Raw genomic sequence first — 26,489 nt, forward strand, 5'->3', positions numbered from 1 at the left:
TATTCCTTCACGCCAATGTCGTGGCCCCGACTGCAGTGATGCATCAAACGCATCACGGGAAAGAAATGTCCGACGCATAACCACGAACATCCGAGTGCAACCTTTATAAGTAGTAAATAAGAGATATTCTGTCTTCTGGTCCCTTTTAGAAATGTGTGATTTGCAATGACGACAGCTAAAAAATACATAAATACTCAGAAGAGCATTTGCTTTGCTTCAATCAGGACGGATCAATCGCTCTCATCGACTCATAGGTCAATAAACGATGAATTTGAGATGAATTAGATTCGTGAGTGTGGCTCATTTTTTATATTTTTTATAACTTTTTATTTTGCATTTTCCACAAACAGAAAGAAAAGAAGAAGAAAAAAAGAAAAAAAAAGTCATAAAGTAATATATCTACAACAAAATAAAATCAGCACATCCAAATCCATCCATATCCACATAAACACCCGCCAAAGATTCCCACCCATCCCCTCCCACATGTTTCTACCCTCCAAGAGTAGGACCCAATGAGGAGGGAGGAAAGGACCAAACAATCAAACGACATAACACCAAATGGTAAGCATGGAGTACAAAGTAAAATAACCAGATTTTAACCAGTGTGGCTCATTTTTATAGGACAGTAATTCCAACTCGAATTAGACACCAAACCTTTTCTTTTAGAGGGCAAACGATTATAAACTCCCATTATATACGTATCCCAAAAGTTAAAAGCTACCCTATGTCAAATGAAATATCCCGCTGTACGCTTAAAAAGCCTCAATGCAGCGCATTCACATAGTCCAGCTGTGATCTAAGGCTTGCTGATGTCTCACTAATAAAATATATCCTGGAGAATATAGCTGTATAACTGTTTTCACTCCAAACATAAATCCACCGGGTCTAAAATAAGGACTGTCTCTTTAAATTCTCACATAAACAGCGCTCAGTCTCATCATCCAGTTGGCTCTCATTGGAAGGTCACTGCCTTTTTTGTGGGGTATTTGCCAAAACAAAGCTTGAGTACAAAAATAGTCAGAGCTGCGGGCTCTTGAAGAGTGTTGGATGGAAAAAACAACAACATTGTTGACCTTTTTTTGGTGAAGATTCACCCAATAACGAGCAGAGCCCAGAAGCAGAATGACAACGCAATCGTTGTTCGCAAAACGCTCCCAACAACTGGGTAGACATGGGTGCCGTTAGATCACACACACACACATGAGCCGTGTCTTTCTTTCTTTGTTTGACTCTCAAAATCTCCTAACCTTCGGATTTCTTCGTATTCTCTCCATTTCCACTGACCCTTAAAAAATCCCAGTTTTTATTCATTAAAGTTTCTGTGAGAAACTTTTAGCAGGTTATGAAAACAGCCTCAAATGAATACCGCTGCCTCTATATGACCCACATAAGTCAACCAGGCAAGGGGAGGGGCTACTTCCTTTTACTTATTCTTAATGCTTGTCATAGTTGACGTGATTCAGTGCAGCGCCGCCATTGGTCCACAGGGACCGCCAACATCTACACAAAAATAAAAGTTCCTTGTCGTAGCATTAAGGTTAGAAAGGGTCTGATTTGGGGTCTTTTTTCTTCCTCAGATCTCGTAAACTATGTTCACGGCACACACATTCAGGAACCTCGCTCCGCCAGTTGGATTATTACGCCCGGCGCCAGAGATTTACGGACGAACCGGGAGAATAATTCTCATTCACCGAGGAGTTCAGAAGCCATTTCTTTTCACGCTGCGAAAGCCGAGGGGGGTGGTGGTGGTGGGGGGGTCATTGACTCACGAAGGCGATTAAGATTAGCGTGAATCGGCTGGGGAGAGCAGTTCGCCCATTCAGGAGCGGCCGATAGCAGCAGCAGCCCCCGCTCGGATCCTTTCCATAACGAGAAGCTATCGAGCGCCATTGTGACAAGGTACATGCGGTGTGGGAATTGCCAATCCCCCCCCCCACCCCTATTAAATTTTGACAATTTCCAAAAGGCCGTGCCGCCGAATGCGGTTGCGATAGGGGGCAGATTAAGAGAGCGCACAGGAGGAGATGGAAGCCCGACGGAGAGAACGCTGCCAACGGCAGCAATTTACAACCTTCTCTCTATATCAGGGGAAATTTGAAAGACGCCTTCAATATCTCTGACGTTCAATCAAAGTCGAAGGATTATTGAGGCGTTTGTGTTGAGGGATGCGCAGATTTCAAAGCTGACTATTGGGAAGCGAAGCGCAATCATAATTCATCCGGAACAAACTGTGTAAATATGGAGTACTCATAGCACGGTGTGACAGCGTCTCTCCTAACAGGCTCAGGCCATGCACCTTAATCCCACGGGTCCTCGCCTCATTCACCTCACGACACACTCCTACTAACTGTCTCACAACTGCAGATACTGTACCTGTACTGTAACAACAAAAACATTGCAGATTGAAGCGTGACAACTTTTCATTTTCGAATTTGTCCCGTCGAGTTTTCCTTTCATTTCCATTTGGGGCCCACGGGTAATGTCCACTCAGCTGTCAGTTCGTTAGCTAAAACTAATTTGCACGATCCTCTAGCCCACAGGTGTCAAACACACGGCCCGCGGGCCAAATCTGGCCCGTCACATCATTTTATGTGGCACCTGGTGGCTTGAAAGACACATGATCCCCAGAAATTGAAGAAAAAATATCCTGCGCTTTTATTTTGAAGGTTTTAAATCAAATGGATTTATGTTATAATAGTAGAGAAATGTCCTTATGTACAATAATTTTACACTCGAATAAACAATAATCAAATGCAAAGAGAGTTATTTCACAATATGTTTGAGTCGTTTAAACAGTTGCAACCGGCCCTTTAAGAGGGCGGCCATGATGCTGATGGGGCCTACGGTGAAAATGAGTTTGACACCCCTGCTCTAGCCAGTTCCAAAGCACATACATTGTCTTACTTTTAGAGTATAATTATTGAATTGGGGTGTACGATACTTTTTCATAACATTTCCCCTTGAACTCTAACCCTCTTGCTCCTTGCGAAAAGGATTGTGGGTGAAAATGGCCAGAGAAGCGCGCTCTCTCGCAACATGCCAAATACATCCATGTATTTTTGGCATACGGAGTTTGAAATGCTATGATATCGGGTCACAATCTTTTTTCTAGAGTGCACGGTCTGGAGCAGGGGAGTCAAACTCATGTTCACCGAGGGCCACGTCAGTGTAACGGATTGCAACTGAAACATATAAACGTATAAACTACTCAAACATATTGTTAAATAACTCTCTTTGCATTTGATTATTGTTGATTCGAGTGTAGAAATATTGTGCATGAGAACATTTCTCTTAATATTGTAACATAAATCCATTTCATTTGAAACCTTCAAAATAATAGCACAGGATATTTTTCTCAAGTCTCTTGAAGAAAAGGTGATCACGTGTCTTTTTTTTCAAGCCGTCGGGGGCCACATAAAATGACGTGGCGGGCCGGATGAGGCCCGCGGGCCTTGTGTTTGACACCTGTGGTCTAAAGATCAGGGCACAGGTAATTCACCTGTGGGGGCGTGTCTTACTCCCGCTTTTGCTCATTAAATGGCAAATAATCTGAGGGTCAAATGGTTTTATTTGCTCTTTTAATTAATGATGGGTGTGTTTTAGGGCAGAGAGCGAATATAAAAACAAATCAGAGCGTCGTTAGCCGGTAACATTAGGAGCCAGGTGTGCCTGCACCTGTCACGTTAATATTCAAACGGCAAAATTGCTTTTTCACCGCACGACTTGGACGAGTTTTGAACTCGTCTATGTAGGAACATCTTGCTATATGAAGAATGAGCCCTTTATAGCAGAAGATGTACTTCAGGCCGCTTCATTTTCCCAACAATGTGCCCGACTGTATTCGTTGGGCTGCACGGTGACATGGAGCCCACTATGTCACGTGTTGACTCAACTTTATAGTAATTTTGGAGGCTCTAGCTTATAATTCATGTTTTTTTGTGAGAATCTATGACAGCTACATGAGACTGCATTAGTTTCATCTGGGTGAATTAAATGAAGTCAATGGAACTCTTCAGTGAGTAAAGTTACTTTGTTCTAAGAAAAATCTGGATGTCAAGACTCAATTGAAGTGTAAAATCCTTCAGTGCAGCACTAACTGTCTTGTAATGTATTCCTATTGAAGCAGGACTTCCATCAGAAATGCTGTCTTTCTCCATCATTAGAGTGCGTGTGTGTGTGTGTGTGGGGGGGGTGCACCACAGGGGCTACATGGATGGCTCTGAGTCCTTTGAGTATTTTCCCATCACCCCTCACATGTTGCTATCCGCTCAGTGCATATTGCGGTTTATTGGAAATATATGTAGAAAGAATCTTTGAGCTCGAGCTACTGCGAGTCTCAACCCGCCTGCAGTGGAAAACGTATTTGACAGAAAAGTATCGTCTCCCCCGCCCCAACTGTTTTAAGAAAAAGAGTCTCGGCACTTGTGTAATAATGTCGTTGAAGACTACTCAAGAATTACAAAGGATGGATTCTCCTGCAGCCAGTATTGTGTCTGGCATTGTGTACTTATTGTTTAACCACAAATCCCCTTTTTGGACAACGAGTAGAGAGAGCGGTGGGATCCGACTAGATATTTTGAGTAGCTCACGTTATCCTCTGCCTCCTTGAGTGTGTCCTCCCTTTATGTTCGTAACCCATCCTTTCTTCTCTCCCCTCACTCCCCAACTCATCTGCTCACCTCTCACGATCCAATTCTCGTCGTATCCTGTCACATTTTCCCTTCTCGTTGATCCATCTCCTTTATTTTATGTTCCTGAATAAATTGTCCCTCATTCTTCATCTCCCCCCCCCACGTCCTCCATTCCCGCGGCGGACCACAGGCCGTCTACTACGAGATGGGCTTCCTGGTGTGCGCGGCGGTCGGCCTGCTGTTCGCCGTCCTGGTGCCGATGATCGGCGTCTTCTTCTGCATGTGCCGCTGCTGCGACAACTGCGGCGGCGAGATGCACCAGCGCCAGAGGAAGAACGCCGATTGCCGCCGCGGCCTCCTGGGAACGCTGCTGTTCTCCACCTCGCTGGTCATCACGTGAGTACGACACATGACACACGCACACACACACACACACACACACACACACACACAGGAGACCACCGGAATTGGAGCTACGCCGCTGTCTTTCGCAGTGTGTTGTGCTCATGCTGAACGCACACGCACTCCTGTCATCGTGGGTCTGTTTTCACATCCCCCCCCCCCCCCTTGCCGTTAGCTATATATAGTCCTTTCCTACCGTAGATGCTATGTGGCAGCACTCTTCGTACTTGTATTCAATCCATGCTCCGGTCATTATAATCTGCAGGGGATTCACACAGAGCTTCACATTAACTGTGATGGGAAGTCTATATTCATAAATAATAAATCGTTGGAGAAACAAATGACTCCAAACGCACACAGTTATTCTACACCAGTACCTATTCTGTTTTAAATGGTCTCTACATCTTTTATTGCTATATGACGGCTCCAGCTGTCGTTTTCACATTTAACATCCTCCGGTGGGAAATGCAGTGAATCTAGAAGGAGAAATGTAATTCCGACATTGCCAACGTTTCAAACTGTAGTAACTGTGATTAATTGTTGTAATCTAGGAATTTAATACACAGCACCTCCCGCGTCTTTCAGCCCAGTGTGGTTCTCCTTTCCACTACCTGAGATAATAATTACTAATCATTATAAATGGAAAAACAAGCCAGCAGGAAGCTCCTGAATTCAGATGCTTTTCTCTTTCACCACCATGTATCCTACAGTTTGCTACGGGTGCATTGCCTTAATATTGCAGAGCCAAGTTCTTGGCAAATGAGAAAGGAAGTGAAGAGAAAAAAGCAGGTACAATTATTGGAAAATGAAGGTAAAACAGGTTGATTTCCTGGACCATCACATATTATGAAGGAGCGGGTATGTCACGGTGCTATTAGAGTGGACCCAAAAGCACGACTCAGACAGGAGTAACAAAGATGAAGGTCTTTAGTTGAAGACAGGCTGCGTCAAAACCGGGAGATCAGTCCAAGATGCGAACAAGTCCAAAAAGGGGCAGGGCAGAGAATCAGAGGTCAGGGTCAGAACAGGCAGGTCAGGAATATACACTAATAACGCTGGAGAACTTATCACGAAAACACAAGACAATCTGGCAGAGGACAAGTGTAAGTGAGGGAACCTAAGTAGACAGGGACTATCGAGGGAATGGGCAACAGGTGAGATGGGCATGTAGACCAGGTGAAGGTAATGAGGGACTAACGAGGGAGTGATCAGAGGCAGGTGAAGGGAGTTGGACTGACGAGATGGGAAGCAGGATCTGGAATGACATGATAGTTAGAGACGATGGATGAAAACAACTAATAAACTAGAACGGGCACTCGGTAGAGCGCATACCTTCGCATATCACAAGATTGGGCATTGAATTAGGAACAATTTGGCATTAGTTGCAAGCCAATTGGATAAAAATGTACCGTGCTCTGGTAAAAAGAAGATTTTGACCTTTTCATGACCTTGACCTTTGACCCGATCGATCCCAAAATCTAATCAAATGGTCCCTGGATAAAAACCAATCATCCCACCAAATTTCATGCGATTCGGTTTAATACTTTTTGTGTTATGCGAGTAACACGCATACAAATAAATAAATAAATACACGGCGATCAAAACATAACCTTCCGCATTTTCAATGCGAAGGTAAAAAGGAAGGTGTGGAGCTAAACTGTTACAGGGTTGGAAATGCTTTGTGAGGTTTACTTTGTATACTTCTTCTCCTGCCTCTTACATCATCTGGCTGTCACTGCATCTCGACTTTCAGAAAACGCACCACAGGAAACTCGAGGCTCTCTCTCCACTCGGTTTAGTCTCAGAAGAAGAAGAAGAAGAAGAAGCAGTAGCCGCTGGGGATGTAGCAACGGCACAAAAGACTTGCGTTGCCTCTTCTATTCGGTCCAGGAGTGTACTTAGTTTGATGTTCTTTGACTTTTTTTGTTGTCTTTGTTTGGAACGAAGCCCGGCTATTAAGACATTCCAGGGCAATATCCTAGAAGCCCAGACGCGAGAATCCTCAGAGCTCTTATTAAATCTCCCCCGGCTACCGGGCCGCTGCACAGGCTCTAATGAAACAATTACAGGCGGCGGAGTGATGAGCAGCGAGCCACAAGAATGCAGAGAGGAGGGGTGTTCTCCAAGAAGTGGAGTGAGAGCTAAGGGTGAGGACAATAACATACTTCAAGGATTGGAGCGAAGACGCCAAAAAAAGTACATTTTTTTATCGGACAAAGACATTCTTTGTTCGTCCTTTAGGAAAATGGTTCGCAACCTTTTTTCAGTGATGTACCCCCATGTGAAATATGTTTACAGCCAACTACCCCTTAACCAGCGCGTGTGATGAAGTCTACCAGAAACAACGTTAATTCTCTGCATGTCACGCGCTCGAGCCCCAAATAATTTGCTTCTGTCAGATTTAATCAGATTCCGTAGATTCAATCAGCACATTTACAAAAAACACTAATCGTTATTAATCGGAGCCGAATGAAGGGCGTCACCCTTGATTCGGCGGATGAAATTAAGATCTGGAAATCCAAATAAACATACGGATTAACACGGCAGCATTGAATCGCAAATCCTCAAATTACTGCGCCGTCTAATTACGTTAGACGGATTCCTTTCAGAGCTATTCATCCTGGCACTTGCTAAACACGGCCAGACACACGTAAGCGTCACAGATTAAGTACCACTCTCAAAAAACAGCCATTAAGACCGCCCACTGCATTGTTAGCATTAATGACGATGAAGCAATAATGCGTGAACGTCGACAGCCTCGTCGCGGTTACGTTTGGTCGGATGAAGCCAGAGCTGCAGAACTTTAATTACCCACTTTACATAAAACATTGCATGTATTTATTCTTTGTATTGTCTTCGGTGGATATTAATGAAGACTGCATCCATAAGAATACATTTTGACTAATACAAAAAAAAGTATCTTGAAGGTGGACAAGACCCCTCTTATTCCAACCTTCCTCCTTTCAGATTTATGATGTTCAAACTAAATGGAGAGAAATATTTATCGGAGAGCGAACTGTACCCAGCATGCCGTTCGGCGCCATCTTCAGGGGGGGGGGGACTTTGCCGCGACTATTTTTAAAATTTTTAATCAAGAGCTACGCGGCACATCATTAAATCAACAGCCGTGGCTTAGCTCTGAATCTGCATGCATGGATTCATTCAAAATGACAAATTGAGGAGGATCCCCCCCCCCCCCCCCACACCTCATACGGTTACCCAGCATGCATTTCAGCAGCCTATTTCAGTCGCTAGGTGTCCAAATCTATTAAACACAAAAAGTCCCAAGATTATGGGCGTAGTGATTCATGCTAATCATATGGGTGTTCTAATTAATGATAATGTGTGTGGCATTCAGCAGCCTGCACTTTAAATCGTAATCAGCCGGTCGAGGCTCCAAGGCTGCACGCCAAAATCAGGCGTTGCAGCGAAAACAGCCTTCATTTGAATGTGTGCAGGACGTTTAAGCGGCGGCGGCGGCCGGCAACACAATCGATGGCGACGTGGGAAACACGTAACCGCCTCTCGTAGCCCCAGGAAGAAGAACCACTGTGGCATTGCAGCAAATAAATAAATGTAAATAAGCTCACAGTAGTTCCCCTCTTATTGATGTGACAAGAGATATTAGAATTCTGCTGAATTATTAATGAAGTGACCCAATTAATGAGTATAAACCACTTGTTATTACACTGGAGCAGCCACAGCCTGCCGACAAACACTGATGGACATCCATTGGCACCAATCTGTGCACATACATGTGAAGTAAGTCAGCAATGATCGAGTTCAAACAGCCAAAAACAACTTTAAATAAATCATATTCGATATTACATTTTTATTTATTTATTGTAGCCACGAAACTAACCAGTAATTGGAGTGAAACACCTCTCAGTCACTTTCTGACTGTTGACAGAAATACATGCAAATACACAATCCTTATCACTTTCAGACACAAAATATATGCGAACAATCGTTCACACACACACACAAACAACCAAATACACTCTCACACTTCCTCCTGCAACACACTCACCACTCAGTGAACTGCCTTCCGCCGGGAGTCATCACATGCCGGCCTATTTTTAGGGCATTCATTAATAGTGAGATGAACTTTCAGTCTGTCGTGAAGGAATCAACGATGACTATGAAAATGTCACTCGATGACTAAAAGTCACGTCACGCGGCGTTCATTCGCCCGGGAAGCCAACAAAATAAAAAAAATGTTAAGATAAAAAAAAACGATTTAGAATAACTTCGGCATCGATGAGAGAATTCGCTGTGTTGAGCTTTTAGTCCTGGGTTTGAAACTCTTTTTAAAAAACACAGTTGGTGATTCATATTTTGGGGATTTTGCAGAATTTATTAGTTCATTTTTTCTTTTAACTAACTTTTCGCCCAGCACGTAGACGCCACGCAACGGCGGCTTCACACAAACCGCCGCCGAGCTAATTAACGAGGTGTTTCCTGTGCATCCCATCATTTATCACGTCTCCTGGAGAGACCTCTCATCACACTAATCATGCTGATTCTTCTCTTCTTTCCTTGTTTGCTGGTTTATAGTTTAATCCATTTTTTTTCTTTTTACTTATTACATTTTTCCCCCTCATCCTGGGGTCTTTTATGGTCCGTGAATTCTGGCGCCGCAAATCAACGCAGGAATTCGGCCTTGTGTTTGCCCCTTGTGCTATAGATGTCACAGGTATCACACATTAGGCCCGCGGATTTGGCGCGCCACGCTGCGACGGCTTGAAAGACATATGATGGCCTGTAAATGTAAGGGGAAAAAATCCTTTTTACCTCCAAAAGTGCCGACTGTTGACTCTCCTTCATGCTGTATTCTCACCAAAAGAGAAGCGAACTCTCGCGTTGCTTTACTCGCGTGAGCTTACTCGCCGGACTATTTGTTCCCCGTGTACCGTAACCGCCCCGGCCGACTCCAGTTCTCCGTGTCACGCCGCCGACTCCAGTTCCCCGTGTCCCGCCGCTTTATGTGTCTTGTTTTATTTTGAAGTCCTCGTCTCTTGTGTCCTCTGTTTCCCTGCACCTCCTTGCTTTTTTATGCGTTGAGGAGGTTAAAGTTTCTGTGATGCGTTGTCGGCATTTGGGTCCTCTCTCTCTGGCTACAACACTTATGATCATTTGTGATCATTTGTGCTATACTCGTGGGAAAGGAGGCGTGGCTTATCTTCATAAAAACAGTTCATTTCCACCATCGAACAAATAACCACTACTTCCGCTTGTACATGTCGGACCATCAAGCCCTTGTGTCTGGGTTCATAATATTAATATATTATATATATAATATTATCCGTAGACAGCTTCTCCAGGAGTCTGGATGACGGCCGCTTCCAGACGATCAACTTATCCTCCATAGATTCTGATTCAACAACGGCGTGATGTCAGTGATGTCAGGCGGAGACTCAGCGAGGCGTTGACTATGCAGAACTCTCGTTTCCTGGAAAACAGACTTCTGAGTCCTGAGACTTTCAAGTGGTTCTCCAGAGTCTTTGCAGTGACAGTGGCATGTAAATCACAGCTGATTCAATACAAAGCATCATTTAGATCGGTCAAGGTTAAATAAGAGAGAGCCTGAAGTTATGAAGTTACTGTTTACAGAGTAAATTACCTGCTCTTTGAATGTCTTCAGGCAGCCATTCTTCGGCTGTAGCTCATCAGCCCAGTGCTCCAAGGAGGGGTCAATTGCAGAGAATGTATGTAACTATATGTCTTATGGCGAGTAAAAAAATATGGTTTTCATACACACGAGGCGTCGCTTGTTTAAAATACCGCTGTATTTCTGTGACCTTCCGTGGGCCGTTTGCACAACCCTGAGCCCTCCAGGCTGTTTGGCTCACAGTTTAGTATTCATATCATTCCTGGACTGTTTGCAGTGGAATTAAAGGTCTGTTGTCTCCCATCAAACCACTGCAGCTGGGTCTTTAGACGGAACAAACTGCAACTTGCACTGCATACTTATGAGGGGGTGAAGAAACAGAGCAAAACCGTATTTACTGGGTTGTTACGCCCGGGGCAAAAGGCCCCGGAGTCAAAACTTCTGAGCGATAAATTCTTTATGGGACACAACAATGTTCTGGAACGCCGAGTTTAGACTGTGTTAAACTCTGAGAAGACAAATATAACAATGCATTAAAGGGATGTATAACGATGGCTGGTTGGGAAAGCAGTTAAATGGAATATAAACAAGCTAACCAGGGCCTCAGATTGAATAAATGGTGGCTAAATTTAATATAACAGGGTCTTACCTGAACATACACATTAATAGGAGCATATACTGTTCAATAAAATGTGGAAATATGGAACAAAAAGTAGAGTATAAATGAAAGACTGCACACATTTAATTCAACATTGATGTTAAAATGATGGCTACTGGCTGCTGCTGTGACCTCTTTGTATTATAATATGCACTCTGCATGCAAAAGCTGATCTTTTGTCTCAAATAAAAAAATTTTTAAAGCTTGTGAGCTCTTGAATACAGGTCACAGGTGTCAGGATGAAAAGTGCACACAATCTCATGCAAAGATTTGAATCGAGGTTTTGAATAATACTTTGGTGTTGGTCATCGCATAAAAACTACTTCCTGCACTATTTACTTTGCAATTTCTTCCTAATTGTTAGCGGGACTATTTGTTTTTGAGTCGTCAAAATGACTTCATTACCTTCGCATTGAAAATGCGGAAGGTTATGTTTTGATCGCCGTGTATTTATTTATTTGTATGCGTGTTACTCGCATAACTAAAAAAGTATTAAACCGAATCGCATGAAATTTGGTGGGATGATTGGTTATTATCCGGGGACCATTTGATTAGATTTTGGGATTGATCGGGTCAAAGGTCAAGGTCATGAAAAGGTCAAAATCTTCTTTTTACCATAGCGCGGTCAATTTCTATACAATTGGCATGCAACTAATGCCAACATGTTCATAATTCAATGCCCAATCTTGTGATATGCGAAGGTATGCGCTCTACCGAGTGCCCGTTCTAGTTATCATGATGTGATTGAGTGACAGGATAATAGGGGTACAGTTCCAGCAGTGTGAAAGCGGGGAGGAGCTGAAGGGAAAAGACCGTCCGAGCCTCGCGACAAAAAAAAGAAACTACAATCGCGCTGAATGCGGCCCATTGTTTAGAGAGTTTGTGAAAGCTGTGGAGCCACCAGACCATGTAACACTCACCACTCATCCCCTTATCGTGGCCTAGATACCGGGGCACTGCGTGCACTAGTTTTGATGCTCTTCTTCATCTGCTGTTGTGGTGGTTTTTTTCCGCCCTGCAGGGAGAGTTTCATGTGTCATTTGGCTTTCGCTCAAACAGGAATTACAGCTGGAAGAGGTAAACCTTCCTCCCGCCGTGGTTGAACTGTCAGTAAGAGGCGCAGAGCCGGCGGACACAGTTTAGAGCTGGCGGGTCGGTCGAGGAGTCGCTGATAACGCAGAGATGTGATGATGCTGTGAATGTTTTTTGAGAAAAGGCACCTGGAAATGACCTTGCAATATTTTGGAAACAAGCATTTTTTTTTATGTTTTCATTTAAACCTTTATTTAATCAGATGAATCCCATTGAGATAAAAAAAAAATCTCTTTTTCGAGGCTGACCTGGACAAGACAGGGAACAACGTAAGAAACACGTAGTTACAAACCAAAAAACACGGAACGAGACGAGTTAAAAGAAACTAAAAGAGACAGTGACATAAACAAGTTAATTTAAGAAACATTAAAAAATGTTGGGCAACCTGCCTCGATTTCTTTCAACTTATATTTCAAAGCAGTTGGTCAAGTACGTCAGATAAGATAAGATACGATATTTTTTTATTTGTCCGTCAGTGGGGAAATTGCAGGATCACAGCAGCGGGTGCAAAGAGGAGTAATACAAATACAGTAACAGTATTAAATATACAGAGGAATACAAATATATACAAGATAGTAATAAAAGTCAACAGATTAAAGTTATTAAAGAAATATTTGGACATTTGAGTATTTTAGTCATCGTTCAGAGAGAAATTGCTCATGTGAAATGTGTGAAATGTGACATAAAAGACATCATTGCATAAAGGGTGAAACAAAGGTGCCACTTTCAAAGATGGAGTCGGTCCGTCTTCCTCTGCAGAGGCGGACATGTTCCCTGTTGCCTTTCATCAGTCCGAAAGTCTTTTCTCACATAAATTCACTCGCCCTCATCTACTCGTTCCACTGCGGCGCCGTTGCTCGTCTCCCCGGGTGTGTGTGTGTGTGTGTGTTCATTAATGTTGTGTTCATACACAAATGTGTATTTTTATTCCCCTTCTCTGGATTTAATTTCACCGCCTGTCGAACAACGCGTCGTTAAATAAACTACAACCAGGAAACATGATTCTGCTGAAAAAGGTGAACAGTCGAGTGACTGCACTCGCCCGTCGGAGAGAGAGAGAGAGAGAGAGAGAGAGCTCTGCATTTTTTCTCAAAAGACCCTTTGTTTTTTTCCTGCAGGACTCCAGTGACCTTGCTGGACACTGGCGGAGAGATGGAGGGAGGGAGCGAGAGACAAAGAGAAAGAGAAGAGAGAGAGAGAGAGAGAGAGGAGGGGGCTGATGGCAAAAGAGGAGACAGGAGCAGAGAAAAAATTCATAAAACACGGAGAGATAGAATAATGAGAGAGAGAGAGAAATCTAGTCCGAGGCTGGGAAATGGAGGTGTAGTGAAAGAGATGAAGATGAAAACGGACGGGTTCAAGTGGAGAGACAGATGAGAAAAGACACGGGCAACGAGAGAGAGAGAGAGAGAGAGAGAGAGGGCAGAGACAAAGTGTTTGGACAAAAGGCTTTTGTTAGTGGAAGTGGCCATTTTGAATCTTCCCCCTGGTTCCGGATGGTTCCGGATGGTTCGAGATGGTTCCGCTTCTCTGCGTCCCGGCCTACTTGTTTGGCCTAGTTCTCTCATTAATTCTCCAATTACACAACGACAGCGTCACTATTTATGGAAAACATGGCCGCTGCTACGATTGTTCCAGACGCGGCGAGCCGCTCGGTGCCACGCGGCGGAAAAAAGTGTGTGTGTGTGTGGGGGGGGGCAGCACGTGGCGCTTGAAATTTGCGCTCGTTTTAAATGATCTGTTAACGGCAGAAATCACAAAGCACTTTTTTGGATTAGATTTTTTCCTTATTAGACGGCTGTGTTGAATACTTGATTCTGATTGGTCAATGATGGGATTCTACGAGGTAACGTATTTTCTTGTTGGCCAACAGGAAGTTGGCATCGCAACGGTCCCCTCGACCACTTTTATTATTATTTCTGTATTTATTATATCTTCAAAATGGTTTTAGATTAGATTTAGATAAGATTAGATTTAACTTTATTTATCCCCATGGGGAAATTTCTTGAAGTAGAAGTAATTCTTTTTTTTACTAATATCCAATGAAATTAAATAGCAGGGCACATTACATCTAATAATTTAAATAATAAAAGAAATTAAAAAGTCAAAATTAATAATAATAGTTGCGATGCAAATTAAAAAGCCCAAATTAATAATAATAATAAAGAGAATAATAATAATAATAGTTGCGATGCAAGTTAAAAAGTCAAAATTTATAATAATAATTATAATGAAATTAATAATAATAATAATAGTTGCGACGCATTGATTTCATTGCCGCAAATGTGTTTGGAGACATTAGTTTGTTTTTACCACGTTTTAAATGCCGGACATTTAATGGATCAATCTGTTTTATATTATTGTGAATTAAATATCTTGGCTAGCTGGACAACCCTTCTTGGATAACAGATACACGTTGACTGTGAATTTCACAAGTTGAGATTTTTCCCCCCTATAATTAACAATAATCAGAAAGAATTATTAGCCTTAAATTATGAAAAGATGAACATAGTGAAGTCCACTCGCTCTTATCTGGCTCCACCTCAATGGAGACCCTGTGTCATCCGCACCGTGACTAAAGGCCTGCGGCATCATGCAGGTTGGATTCACACAGGGAGACTTCTGTGCAGCGACCGTGAAGATGAACAAACTGAAGTCCACCGAAACGAAACTTTCTTTGACCATCTGCTCTGGAGTTAATCAGCCGGGAAACCAGCAGCCGTGAAAAGCAAACTCAGACACACGCGGTGGAGGATTCAGCGAGGGATGAGCGTGAGTCATGGAAACGGATTAATACGACAGGGCCGTCCTCCCCTTGATGTTGCTCAAGCTAATTAAGCCTCGTCCCGAGCTGCTCACGTCTCTTTTTTGGAAGTATGCGAGAGACGCTCGCTGTTATGCTTCATGCTTTATTTTTTTTGCATTTAATTTTCAACGTGTTTACAACCTCAGATTATACAGATCAGAGTTTAATGTGGATTAACACGAGCAAAAGAGTTGATTTGCAAAACTTATGAGAGAAGAACGGCGTCCTGAAATGCATCTGTGATCTTTAAAAGGCATAAAATAAGAAGAGTAATCATATTCATGAACATCATTTTGGTGCCACCACTTAAGAGTATGAGCAATTTTTATTTTTCCTGCTTTTATTGTGCTGTATTCCACTCCAATAGAAATACACTCGCCCGAATGCAAAGGCACACACACACACACACACACACACACACACACACACACACACACACACACACACACACACACACACACACACACACACACACACTACTGTGATTACAAGTCAAGGACGTTGAACTCATTCCACAGGTGCACTCACTCAGAGAGAGTCAGGAAAGGACATGGAAACAGAAAAAATAAATGCAAAAGTAAATGTAGTGGTGCACACTGACCCCTACTGTTGATGGCATGTTATCACCCCCTAATCTGTCAACCCCCTCCCCCCCCCATGGCTACTGTACTGATGTGGGAGCAGCAGGGTCACTAAAGGTCTCGGCGGTTGTTTCTTTCTGCGTGTTGCGTTCAGGATCGGCGTGTTGTGTGCGTACTCTGCCAACCAGAACCTGAGCTCTCAGGTGAAGAACATACGGCGGCTGGTGAACAGCAACATGAGGGACCTGCACACCTTCGCCAACGACACGCCGATGGTGAGAAACAGAGCCGCTCCATCGTTAGCGCTTTAGCCCCGCCCCCCTGACACGATATTAAAGCATGTTGTGAGAGCACGAATGGAGAAAATTCAGAAAGCTGTCCACGCCGATACAAATTTAATTATTATTTTACGCCGCCTGACAACCCTCGAAATTCTGTAACGCAAACCTAAAGAAAAAGAGATCAGTCGAGATTGAACTGGAAGCTAAAATTCACTCAGACAAGAACTACTACGGTACTTTGAAATATATTTTAAAGAAAGTTCTCTATTGTCCCACATTGAAAAGAGGACATGAATGAGGCATGAGTGGTAAACATATATATATATATATATATATATATATATATATATATATATATATATACAGTATATGCCTCATTCATGTCCTCTTTTCATGCCTATATATTGTATATATATATATATACAATATATAGGCATGAAAAGAAGAGATGAATGAGGCATATATATTTTGTATTTATTTATATATATATATATATATATATACTGTATATATATGCCTTATTCATGTCTTCTTTTCATGCCTATATATTGTATATATGTATTTATATATATATATACAATATATAGGCATGAAAAGAGGAGATGAATGAGGCATATATATTTTGTATTTATATATATATATATATGTATATACTGTATATATATGCCTTATTCATGTCTTCTTTTCATGCCTATATATTGTATATATGTATATATATATATACACACAATATATAGGCATTAAAAGAGGACATGAATGAGGCATATATATTTTGTATTTATTTATGCCTATATATATATGTATATACTGTATATATATATATATATTTAATGTCTCTATATATATCTCTCTATATATATATATATACTGTATATATATATATATATATATGCCCCATTCATGTCCTCTTTTCAATGTGGGAAAAGAGAACTTTCTTTAAAATTAGTTTCAATAAAAAAGTGTCTCACTTTACTTTCCTGCTTTAAAAACAAAGTGTGAAACACCAAATGTTTTCTTGCGAAGACCATTTTCATATCCTGTCCTTTTTTTTGCTCCGTGTGTTGTGACAAGAATATCACACGGCGACTTTCACCTGCTTCCGTTTGCTTCTCTCTGCCCTGCCGTGTTTATGTGTTTCCCGTGTGCAGCAAATCGATTACCTGATATCCCAATACGCCACGACCAAGAGCAAAGTCATCTACGACCTGGACAGTAAGTACGGACCTCCTCTCTCTGACGGGGAGGCAAGCGGACAGAAACCTTTGGGTTTGGGTACCAGCGTAACCCGGTGCTTTGATAACGGACTGAACAGAATCCAGTCACTGGCTCCGTTTTGCAAGCCACACAATCCTTATCACTTTCAGACACAAAATATATGCGAACAATCGTTCACACACACACACAAACAACCAAATACACTCTCACACTTCCTCCTGCAACACACTCACCACTCAGTGAACTGCCTTCCGCCGGGAGTCATCACATGCCGGCCTATTTTTAGGGCATTCATTAATAGTGAGATGAACTTTCAGTCTGTCGTGAAGGAATCAACGATGACTATGAAAATGTCACTCGATGACTAAAAGTCACGTCACGCGGCGTTCATTCGCCCGGGAAGCCAACAAAATAAAAAAAATGTTAAGATAAAAAAAAACGATTTAGAATAACTTCGGCATCGATGAGAGAATTCGCTGTGTTGAGCTTTTAGTCCTGGGTTTGAAACTCTTTTTAAAAAACACAGTTGGTGATTCATATTTTGGGGATTTTGCAGAATTTATTAGTTCATTTTTTCTTTTAACTAACTTTTCGCCCAGCACGTAGACGCCACGCAACGGCGGCTTCACACAAACCGCCGCCGAGCTAATTAACGAGGTGTTTCCTGTGCATCCCATCATTTATCACGTCTCCTGGAGAGACCTCTCATCACACTAATCATGCTGATTCTTCTCTTCTTTCCTTGTTTGCTGGTTTATAGTTTAATCCATTTTTTTTCTTTTTACTTATTACATTTTTCCCCCTCATCCTGGGGTCTTTTATGGTCCGTGAATTCTGGCGCCGCAAATCAATCAAGAGGAATTCGGCCTTGTGTTTGCCCCTTGTGCTATAGATGTCACAGGTATCAAACATAAGGCCCGCGGATTTGGCCCGCCACGCTGCGACGGCTTGAAAGACATATGATGGCCTGTAAATGTAAGGGGAAAAAATCCTTTTTACCTCAAAAGTGCCGACTGTTGACTCTCCTTCATGCTGTATTCTCACCAAAAGAAGCGAACTCTCGTTGCTACTTACGTGAGCTTACTCGCCGGACTATTTGTTCCCCGTGTACCGTAACCGCCCCGGCCGACTCCAGTTCTCCGTGTCACGCGACTCAGTTCCCGTGTACCGCCGCCGACTCCAGTTCCCGTGTCCGCCGCTTTATGTGTCTTGTTTTATTTTGAAGTCCTCGTCTCTTGTGTCCTCTGTTTCCCTGCACCTCCTTGCTTTTTTATGCGTTGAGGAGGTTAAAGTTTCTGTGATGCGTTGTCGGCATTTGGGTCCTCTCTCTCTGGCTACAACACTTATGATCATTTGTGATCATTTGTGCTATACTCGTGGGAAAGGAGGCGTGGCTTATCTTCATAAAAACAGTTCATTTCCACCATCGAACAAATAACCACTACTTCCGCTTGTACATGTCGGACCATCAAGCCCTTGTGTCTGGGTTCATAATATTAATATGATATATTATATATATTATTATCCGTAGACAGCTTCTCCAGGAGTCTGGATGACGGCTGCTTCCAGACGATCAACTTATCCTCCATAGATTCTGATTCAACAACGGCGTGATGTCAGTGATGTCAGGCGGAGACTCAGCGAGGCGTTGACTATGCAGAACTCTCGTTTCCTGGAAAACAGACTTCTGAGTCCTGAGACTTTCAAGTGGTTCTCCAGAGTCTTTGCAGTGACAGTGGCATGTAAATCACAGCTGATTCAATACAAAGCATCATTTAGATCGGTCAAGGTTAAATAAGAGAGAGCCTGAAGTTATGAAGTTACTGTTTACAGAGTAAATTACCTGCTCTTTGAATGTCTTCAGGCAGCCATTCTTCGGCTGTAGCTCATCAGCCCAGTGCTCCAAGGAGGGGTCAATTGCAGAGAATGTATGTAACTATATGTCTTATGGCGAGTAAAAAAATATGGTTTTCATACACACGAGGCGTCGCTTGTTTAAAAATGGCTGTACTTGACTCCCGTGGGCCGTTTGCACAACCCTGAGCCCTCCAGGCTGTTTGGCTCACAGTTTAGTATTCATATCATTCCTGGACTGTTTGCAGTGGAATTAAAGGTCTGTTGTCTCCCATCAAACCACTGCAGCTGGGTCTTTAGACGGAACAAACTGCAACTTGCACTGCATACTTATGAGGGGGTGAAGAAACAGAGCAAAACCGTATTTACTGGGTTGTTACGCCCGGGGCAAAAGGCCCCGGAGTCAAAACTTCTGAGCGATAAATTCTTTATGGGACACAACAATGTTCTGGAACGCCGAGTTTAGACTGTGTTAAACTCTGAGAAGACAAATATAACAATGCATTAAAGGGATGTATAACGATGGCTGGTTGGGAAAGCAGTTAAATGGAATATAAACAAGCTAACCAGGGCCTCAGATTGAATAAATGGTGGCTAAATTTAATATAACAGGGTCTTACCTGAACATACACATTAATAGGAGCATATACTGTTCAATAAAATGTGGAAATATGGAACAAAAAGTAGAGTATAAATGAAAGACTGCACACATTTAATTCAACATTGATGTTAAAATGATGGCTACTGGCTGCTGCTGTGACCTCTTTGTATTATAATATGCACTCTGCATGCAAAAGCTGATCTTTTGTCTCAAATAAAAAAAAATTTAAAGCTTGTGAGCTCTTGAATACAGGTCACAGGTGTCAGGATGAAAAGTACCGCACAATTTCCTCATGCAAAGATTTGAATCGGAGGTTTTGAATAATACTTTGGTGTTGGTCATCGCATAAAAACTACTTCCTGCACTATTTACTTTGCAATTTCTTCCTAATTGTTAGCGGGACTATTTGTTTTTGAGTCGTCAAAATGACTTCATTACCTTCGCATTGAAAATGCGGAAGGTTATGTTTTGATCGCCGTGTATTTATTTATTGTGTCGTAATATCGCATAACTAAAAAGTATTATTAAACCGAATCGCATGAAATTTGGTGGGATGATTGGTTATTATCCGGGGACCATTTGATTAGATTTTGGGATCGATCGGGTCAAAGGTCAAGGTCATGAAAAGGTCAAAATCTTCTTTTTACCATAGCGCGGTCAATTTCTATACAATTGGCATGCAACTAATGCCAACATGTTCATAATTCAATGCCCAATCTTGTGATATGCGAAGGTATGCGCTCTACCGAGTGCCCGTTCTAGTTATCATGATGTGATTGAGTGACAGGATAATAGGGGTACAGTTCCAGCAGTGTGAAAGCGGGGAGGAGCTGAAGGGAAAAGACCGTCCGAGCCTCGCGACAAAAAAAAGAAACTACAATCGCGCTGAATGCGGCCCATTGTTTAGAGAGTTTGTGAAAGCTGTGGAGCCACCAGACCATGTAACACTCACCACTCATCCCCTTATCGTGGCCTAGATACCGGGGCACTGCGTGCACTAGTTTTGATGCTCTTCTTCATCTGCTGTTGTGGTGGTTTTTTTCCGCCCTGCAGGGAGAGTTTCATGTGTCATTTGGCTTTCGCTCAAACAGGAATTACAGCTGGAAGAGGTAAACCTTCCTCCCGCCGTGGTTGAACTGTCAGTAAGAGGCGCAGAGCCGGCGGACACAGTTTAGAGCTGGCGGGTCGGTCGAGGAGTCGCTGATAACGCAGAGATGTGATGATGCTGTGAATGTTTTTTGAGAAAAGGCACCTGGAAATGACCTTGCAATATTTTGGAAACAAGCATTTTTTTTTATGTTTTCATTTAAACCTTTATTTAATCAGATGAATCCCATTGAGATAAAAAAAAAATCTCTTTTTCGAGGCTGACCTGGACAAGACAGGGAACAACGTAAGAAACACGTAGTTACAAACCAAAAAACACGGAACGAGACGAGTTAAAAGAAACTAAAAGAGACAGTGACATAAACAAGTTAATTTAAGAAACATAAAAAAATGTTGGGCAACCTGCCTCGATTTCTTTCAACTTATATTTCAAAGCAGTTGGTCAAGTACGTCAGATAAGATAAGATACGATATTTTTTTATTTGTCCGTCAGTGGGGAAATTGCAGGATCACAGCAGCGGGTGCAAAGAGGAGTAATACAAATACAGTAACAGTATTAAATATACAGAGGAATACAAATATATACAAGATAGTAATAAAAGTCAACAGATTAAAGTTATTAAAGAAATATTTGGACATTTGAGTATTTTAGTCATCGTTCAGAGAGAAATTGCTCATGTGAAATGTGTGAAATGTGACATAAAAGACATCATTGCATAAAGGGTGAAACAAAGGTGCCACTTTCAAAGATGGAGTCGGTCCGTCTTCCTCTGCAGAGGCGGACATGTTCCCTGTTGCCTTTCATCAGTCCGAAAGTGTTTTCTCACATAAATTCACTCGCCCTCATCTACTCGTTCCACTGCGGCGCCGTTGCTCGTCTCCCCGGGTTTGTGTGTGTGTGTGTTCATTAATGTTGTGTTCATACACAAATGTGTATTTTTATTCCCCTTCTCTGGATTTAATTTCACCGCCTGTCGAACAACGCGTCGTTAAATAAACTACAACCGGGAAACATGATTCTGCTGAAAAAGGTGAACAGTCGAGTGACTGCACTCGCCCGTCGGAGAGAGAGAGAGAGAGAGAGAGAGCTCTGCATTTTTTCTCAAAAGACCCTTTGTTTTTTTCCTGCAGGACTCCAGTGACCTTGCTGGACACTGGCGGAGAGATGGAGGGAGGGAGCGAGAGACAAAGAGAAAGAGAGGGAGGTGGATACGAGGAGAGAGAGAGAGAGAGAGAGGAGGGGGCTGATGGCAAAAGAGGAGACAGGAGCAGAGAAAAAATTCATAAAACACGGAGAGATAGAATAATGAGAGAGAGAGAGAAATCTAGTCCGAGGCTGGGAAATGGAGGTGTAGTGAAAGAGATGAAGATGAAAACGGACGGGTTCAAGTGGAGAGACAGATGAGAAAAGACACGGGCAACGAGAGAGAGAGAGAGAGAGAGAGAGAGAGAGAGGAGACAGTGTTTTGTTAGTGGAAGTGGCCATTTTTGAATCTTCCCCCTGGTTCCGGATGGTTCCGGATGGTTCGAGATAGTTCCGCTTCTCTGCGTCCCGGCCTACTTGTTTGGCCTAGTTCTCTCATTAATTCTCCAATTACACAACGACAGCGTCACTATTTATGGAAAACAATACGGCTACGATTGTTCCAGACGTGAAATTCCGGGTGCCACCATGGAAAAAAAGTGTGTGTGTGTGGGGGGGGGCAGCACATGGCGCTTGAAATTTGCGCTCGTTTTAAATGATCTGTTAACGGCAGAAATCACAAAGCACTTTTTTGGATTAGATTTTTTCCTTATTAGACGGCTGTGTTGAATACTTGATTCTGATTGGTCAATGATGGGATTCTACGAGGTAACGTATTTTCTTGTTGGCCAACAGGAAGTTGGCATCGCAACGGTCCCCTCGACCACTTTTATTATTATTTCTGTATTTATTATATCTTCAAAATGGTTTTAGATTAGATTTAGATAAGATTAGATTTAACTTTATTTATCCCCATGGGGAAATTTCTTGAAGTAGAAGTAATTCTTTTTTTTACTAATATCCAATGAAATTAAATAGCAGGGCACATTACATCTAATAATTTAAATAATAAAAGAAATTAAAAAGTCAAAATTAATAATAATAGTTGCGATGCAAATTAAAAAGCCCAAATTAATAATAATAATAAAGAGAATAATAATAGTTGCGATGCAAGTTAAAAAGTCAAAATTTATAATAATAATTATAATGAAATTAATAATAATAATAATAGTTGCGACGCATTGATTTCATTGCCGCAAATGTGTTTGGAGACATTAGTTTGTTTTTACCACGTTTTAAATGCCGGACATTTAATGGATCAATCTGTTTTATATTATTGTGAATTAAATATCTTGGCTAGCTGGACAACCCTTCTTGGATAACAGATACACGTTGACTGTGAATTTCACAAGTTGAGATTTTTCCCCCCTATAATTAACAATAATCAGAAAGAATTATTAGCCTTAAATTATGAAAAGATGAACATAGTGAAGTCCACTCGCTCTTATCTGGCTCCACCTCAATGGAGACCCTGTGTCATCCGCACCGTGACTAAAGGCCTGCGGCATCATGCAGGTTGGATTCACACAGGGAGACTTCTACAGCAGCGACCGTGAAGATGAACAAACTGAAGTCCACCGAAACGAAACTTTCTTTGACCATCTGCTCTGGAGTTAATCAGCCGGGAAACCAGCAGCCGTGAAAAGCAAACTCAGACACACGCGGTGGAGGATTCAGCGAGGGATGAGCGTGAGTCATGGAAACGGATTAATACGACGGGGCCGTCCTCCCCTTGATGTTGCTCAAGCTAATTAAGCCTCGTCCCGAGCTGCTCGCGTCTCTTTTTTGGAAGTATGCGAGAGACGCTCGCTGTTATGCTTCATGCTTTATTTTTTTTGCATTTAATTTTCAACGTGTTTACAACGTCAGATTATACAGATCAGAGTTTAATGTGGATTAACACGAGCAAAAGAGTTGATTTGCAAAATTTATGAGAGAAGAACGGCGTCCTGAAATGCATCTGTGATCTTTAAAAGGCATAAAATAAGAAGAGTAATCATATTCGTAAACATCATTTTGGTGCCACCACTTAAGAGTATGAGCAATTTTTATTTTTCCTGCTTTTATTGTGCTGTATTCCACTCCAATAGAAATACACTCGCCCGAATGCAAAGGCACACACACACACACACACACACACACACACACACACACACACACACACACACACACACACACACACACACTACTGTGATTACAAGTCAAGGACGTTGAACTCATTCCACAGGTGCACTCACACAGAGAGAGTCAGGAAAGGACATGGAAACAGAAAAAATAAATGCAAAAGTAAATGTAGTGGTGCACACTGACCCCTACTGTTGATGGCATGTTATCACCCCCCCCCCCCCCCTCCCCCATGGCTACTGTACTGATGTGGGAGCAGCAGGGTCACTAAAGGTCTCGGCGGTTGTTTCTTTCTGCGTGTTGCGTTCAGGATCGGCGTGTTGTGTGCGTACTCTGCCAACCAGAACCTGAGCTCTCAGGTGAAGAACATACGGCGGCTGGTGAACAGCAACATGAGGGACCTGCACACCTTCGCCAACGACACGCCGATGGTGAGAAACAGAGCCGCTCCATCGTTAGCGCTGTAGCCCCGCCCCCCTGACACGATATTAAAGCATGTTGTGAGAGCACGAATGGAGAAAATTCAGAAAGCTGTCCACGCCGATACAAATGTAATTATTATTTTACGCCGCCTGACAACCCTCGAAATTCTGTAACGCAAACCTAAAGAAAAAGAGATCAGTCGAGATTGAACTGGAAGCTAAAATTCACTCAGACAAGAACTACTACGGTACTTTGAAATATATTTTAAAGAAAGTTCTCTATTGTCCCACATTGAAAAGAGGACATGAATGAGGCATGAGTGGTAAACATATATATATATATATATATATATATATATATATATATATATACAGTATATGCCTCATTCATGTCCTCTTTTCATGCCTATATATTGTATATATATATATATATATACAATATATAGGCATGAAAAGAAGAGATGAATGAGGCATATATATTTTGTATTTATTTATATATATATATATATATATACTGTATATATATGCCTTATTCATGTCTTCTTTTCATGCCTATATATTGTATATATGTATTTATATATATATACAATATATAGGCATAAAAAGAGGAGATGAATGAGGCATATATATTTTGTATTTATATATATATATATATATGTATATACTGTATATATATGCCTTATTCATGTCTTCTTTTCATGCCTATATATTGTATATATGTATATATATATATATACACACAATATATAGGCATTAAAAGAGGACATGAATGAGGCATATATATTTTGTATTTATTTATGCCTATATATATATGTATATACTGTATATATATATATATATATATTTAATGTCTCTATATATATCTCTCTATATATATATATATATACTGTATATATATATATATATGCCCCATTCATGTCCTCTTTTCAATGTGGGAAAAGAGAACTTTCTTTAAAATTAGTTTCAATAAAAAAGTGTCTCACTTTACTTTCCTGCTTTAAAAACAAAGTGTGAAACACCAAATGTTTTCTTGCGAAGACCATTTTCATATCCTGTCCTTTTTTTTGCTCCGTGTGTTGTGACAAGAATATCACACGGCGACTTTCACCTGCTTCCGTTTGCTTCTCTCTGCCCTGCCGTGTTTCTGTGTTTCCCGTGTGCAGCAAATCGATTACCTGATATCCCAATACGCCACGACCAAGAGCAAAGTCATCTACGACCTGGACAGTAAGTACGGACCTCCTCTCTCTGACGGGGAGGCAAGCGGACAGAAACCTTTGGGTTACTCAGCGTAACCCCGGTGCTTTGATAACGGACTGAACAGAATCCAGTCACTGGCTCCGTGCTCTCGGTCAAACACATCACGCTTATTCTCTAAATTCCCCGTGCCTGCCTCCCTTGACAACAGATGTGTGGCATGACTCGGTCCCTCCTCCTTTTTGAATTCAATTCAATTCAGTTTATTTGTGTAGCCCATTTTCACAAATTACAAATTGGTCTCAGAGTGCTTTACAATCTGTACCCATAGACATCCCTGACCTTTGACCTCACATCGGATTAGGAAAAACTCCCAAATAACCCTTCAGGGGGAAGCAGCTCTTTCCTGAAATCGAGCGCGCCGGAAAAAAAAGTGTGACTGTGTGTTTTCCTGTCTGTGGATCTGACGCTGCGCTCTCTCCAGATATAGGTCCATTGTTGGGTGGAAGGATACACGATCAGTTGGATCAGGAGGTCCATCCGGCCTTGGACAGAGTGCTCAATATGGCTGGAGGTATGTCCGCGGATTATTATTATTATTTTTCCTCTTTCATTTCCTCTTCGGTTACGATACGATCGGGTTATTGTCACAGCCGCGGAACACAATACAATGCGACACCTCAATAATCCTGTGTAATATATCATTATTTCATGAATAAGATAAGTGAAGCCCATCATGAGTTTTCCCCCCACCCATTGTAATAAGAATATATTAATATTCTGCCCTGAATATAACAAAAGTGTTTTTTTGGGGGAATCTTAA

At 41.9% G+C, this 26,489-nt stretch overlaps 1 protein-coding gene across 1 annotated transcript in view; it reads left to right on the plus strand.

Annotated features, from left to right (window-relative positions):
• The window catches only part of prom1a (prominin 1a), a 62,870-nt gene that overhangs the window by 10,587 nt on the left and 25,794 nt on the right, over positions 1–26,489 (plus strand). The window contains exons 4-7 of the mRNA XM_056439771.1: positions 4,822–5,027; positions 15,936–16,056; positions 17,211–17,274; positions 26,151–26,240. Of these exons, the coding sequence (XP_056295746.1) occupies positions 4,822–5,027; positions 15,936–16,056; positions 17,211–17,274; positions 26,151–26,240 (481 nt within the window). The remainder of the gene's footprint in view (positions 1–4,821; positions 5,028–15,935; positions 16,057–17,210; positions 17,275–26,150; positions 26,241–26,489) is intronic.

Source organism: Pseudoliparis swirei, chromosome 19 (assembly GCF_029220125.1).
Source record: "Pseudoliparis swirei isolate HS2019 ecotype Mariana Trench chromosome 19, NWPU_hadal_v1, whole genome shotgun sequence".
Taxonomy (NCBI): domain Eukaryota; kingdom Metazoa; phylum Chordata; class Actinopteri; order Perciformes; family Liparidae; genus Pseudoliparis; species Pseudoliparis swirei.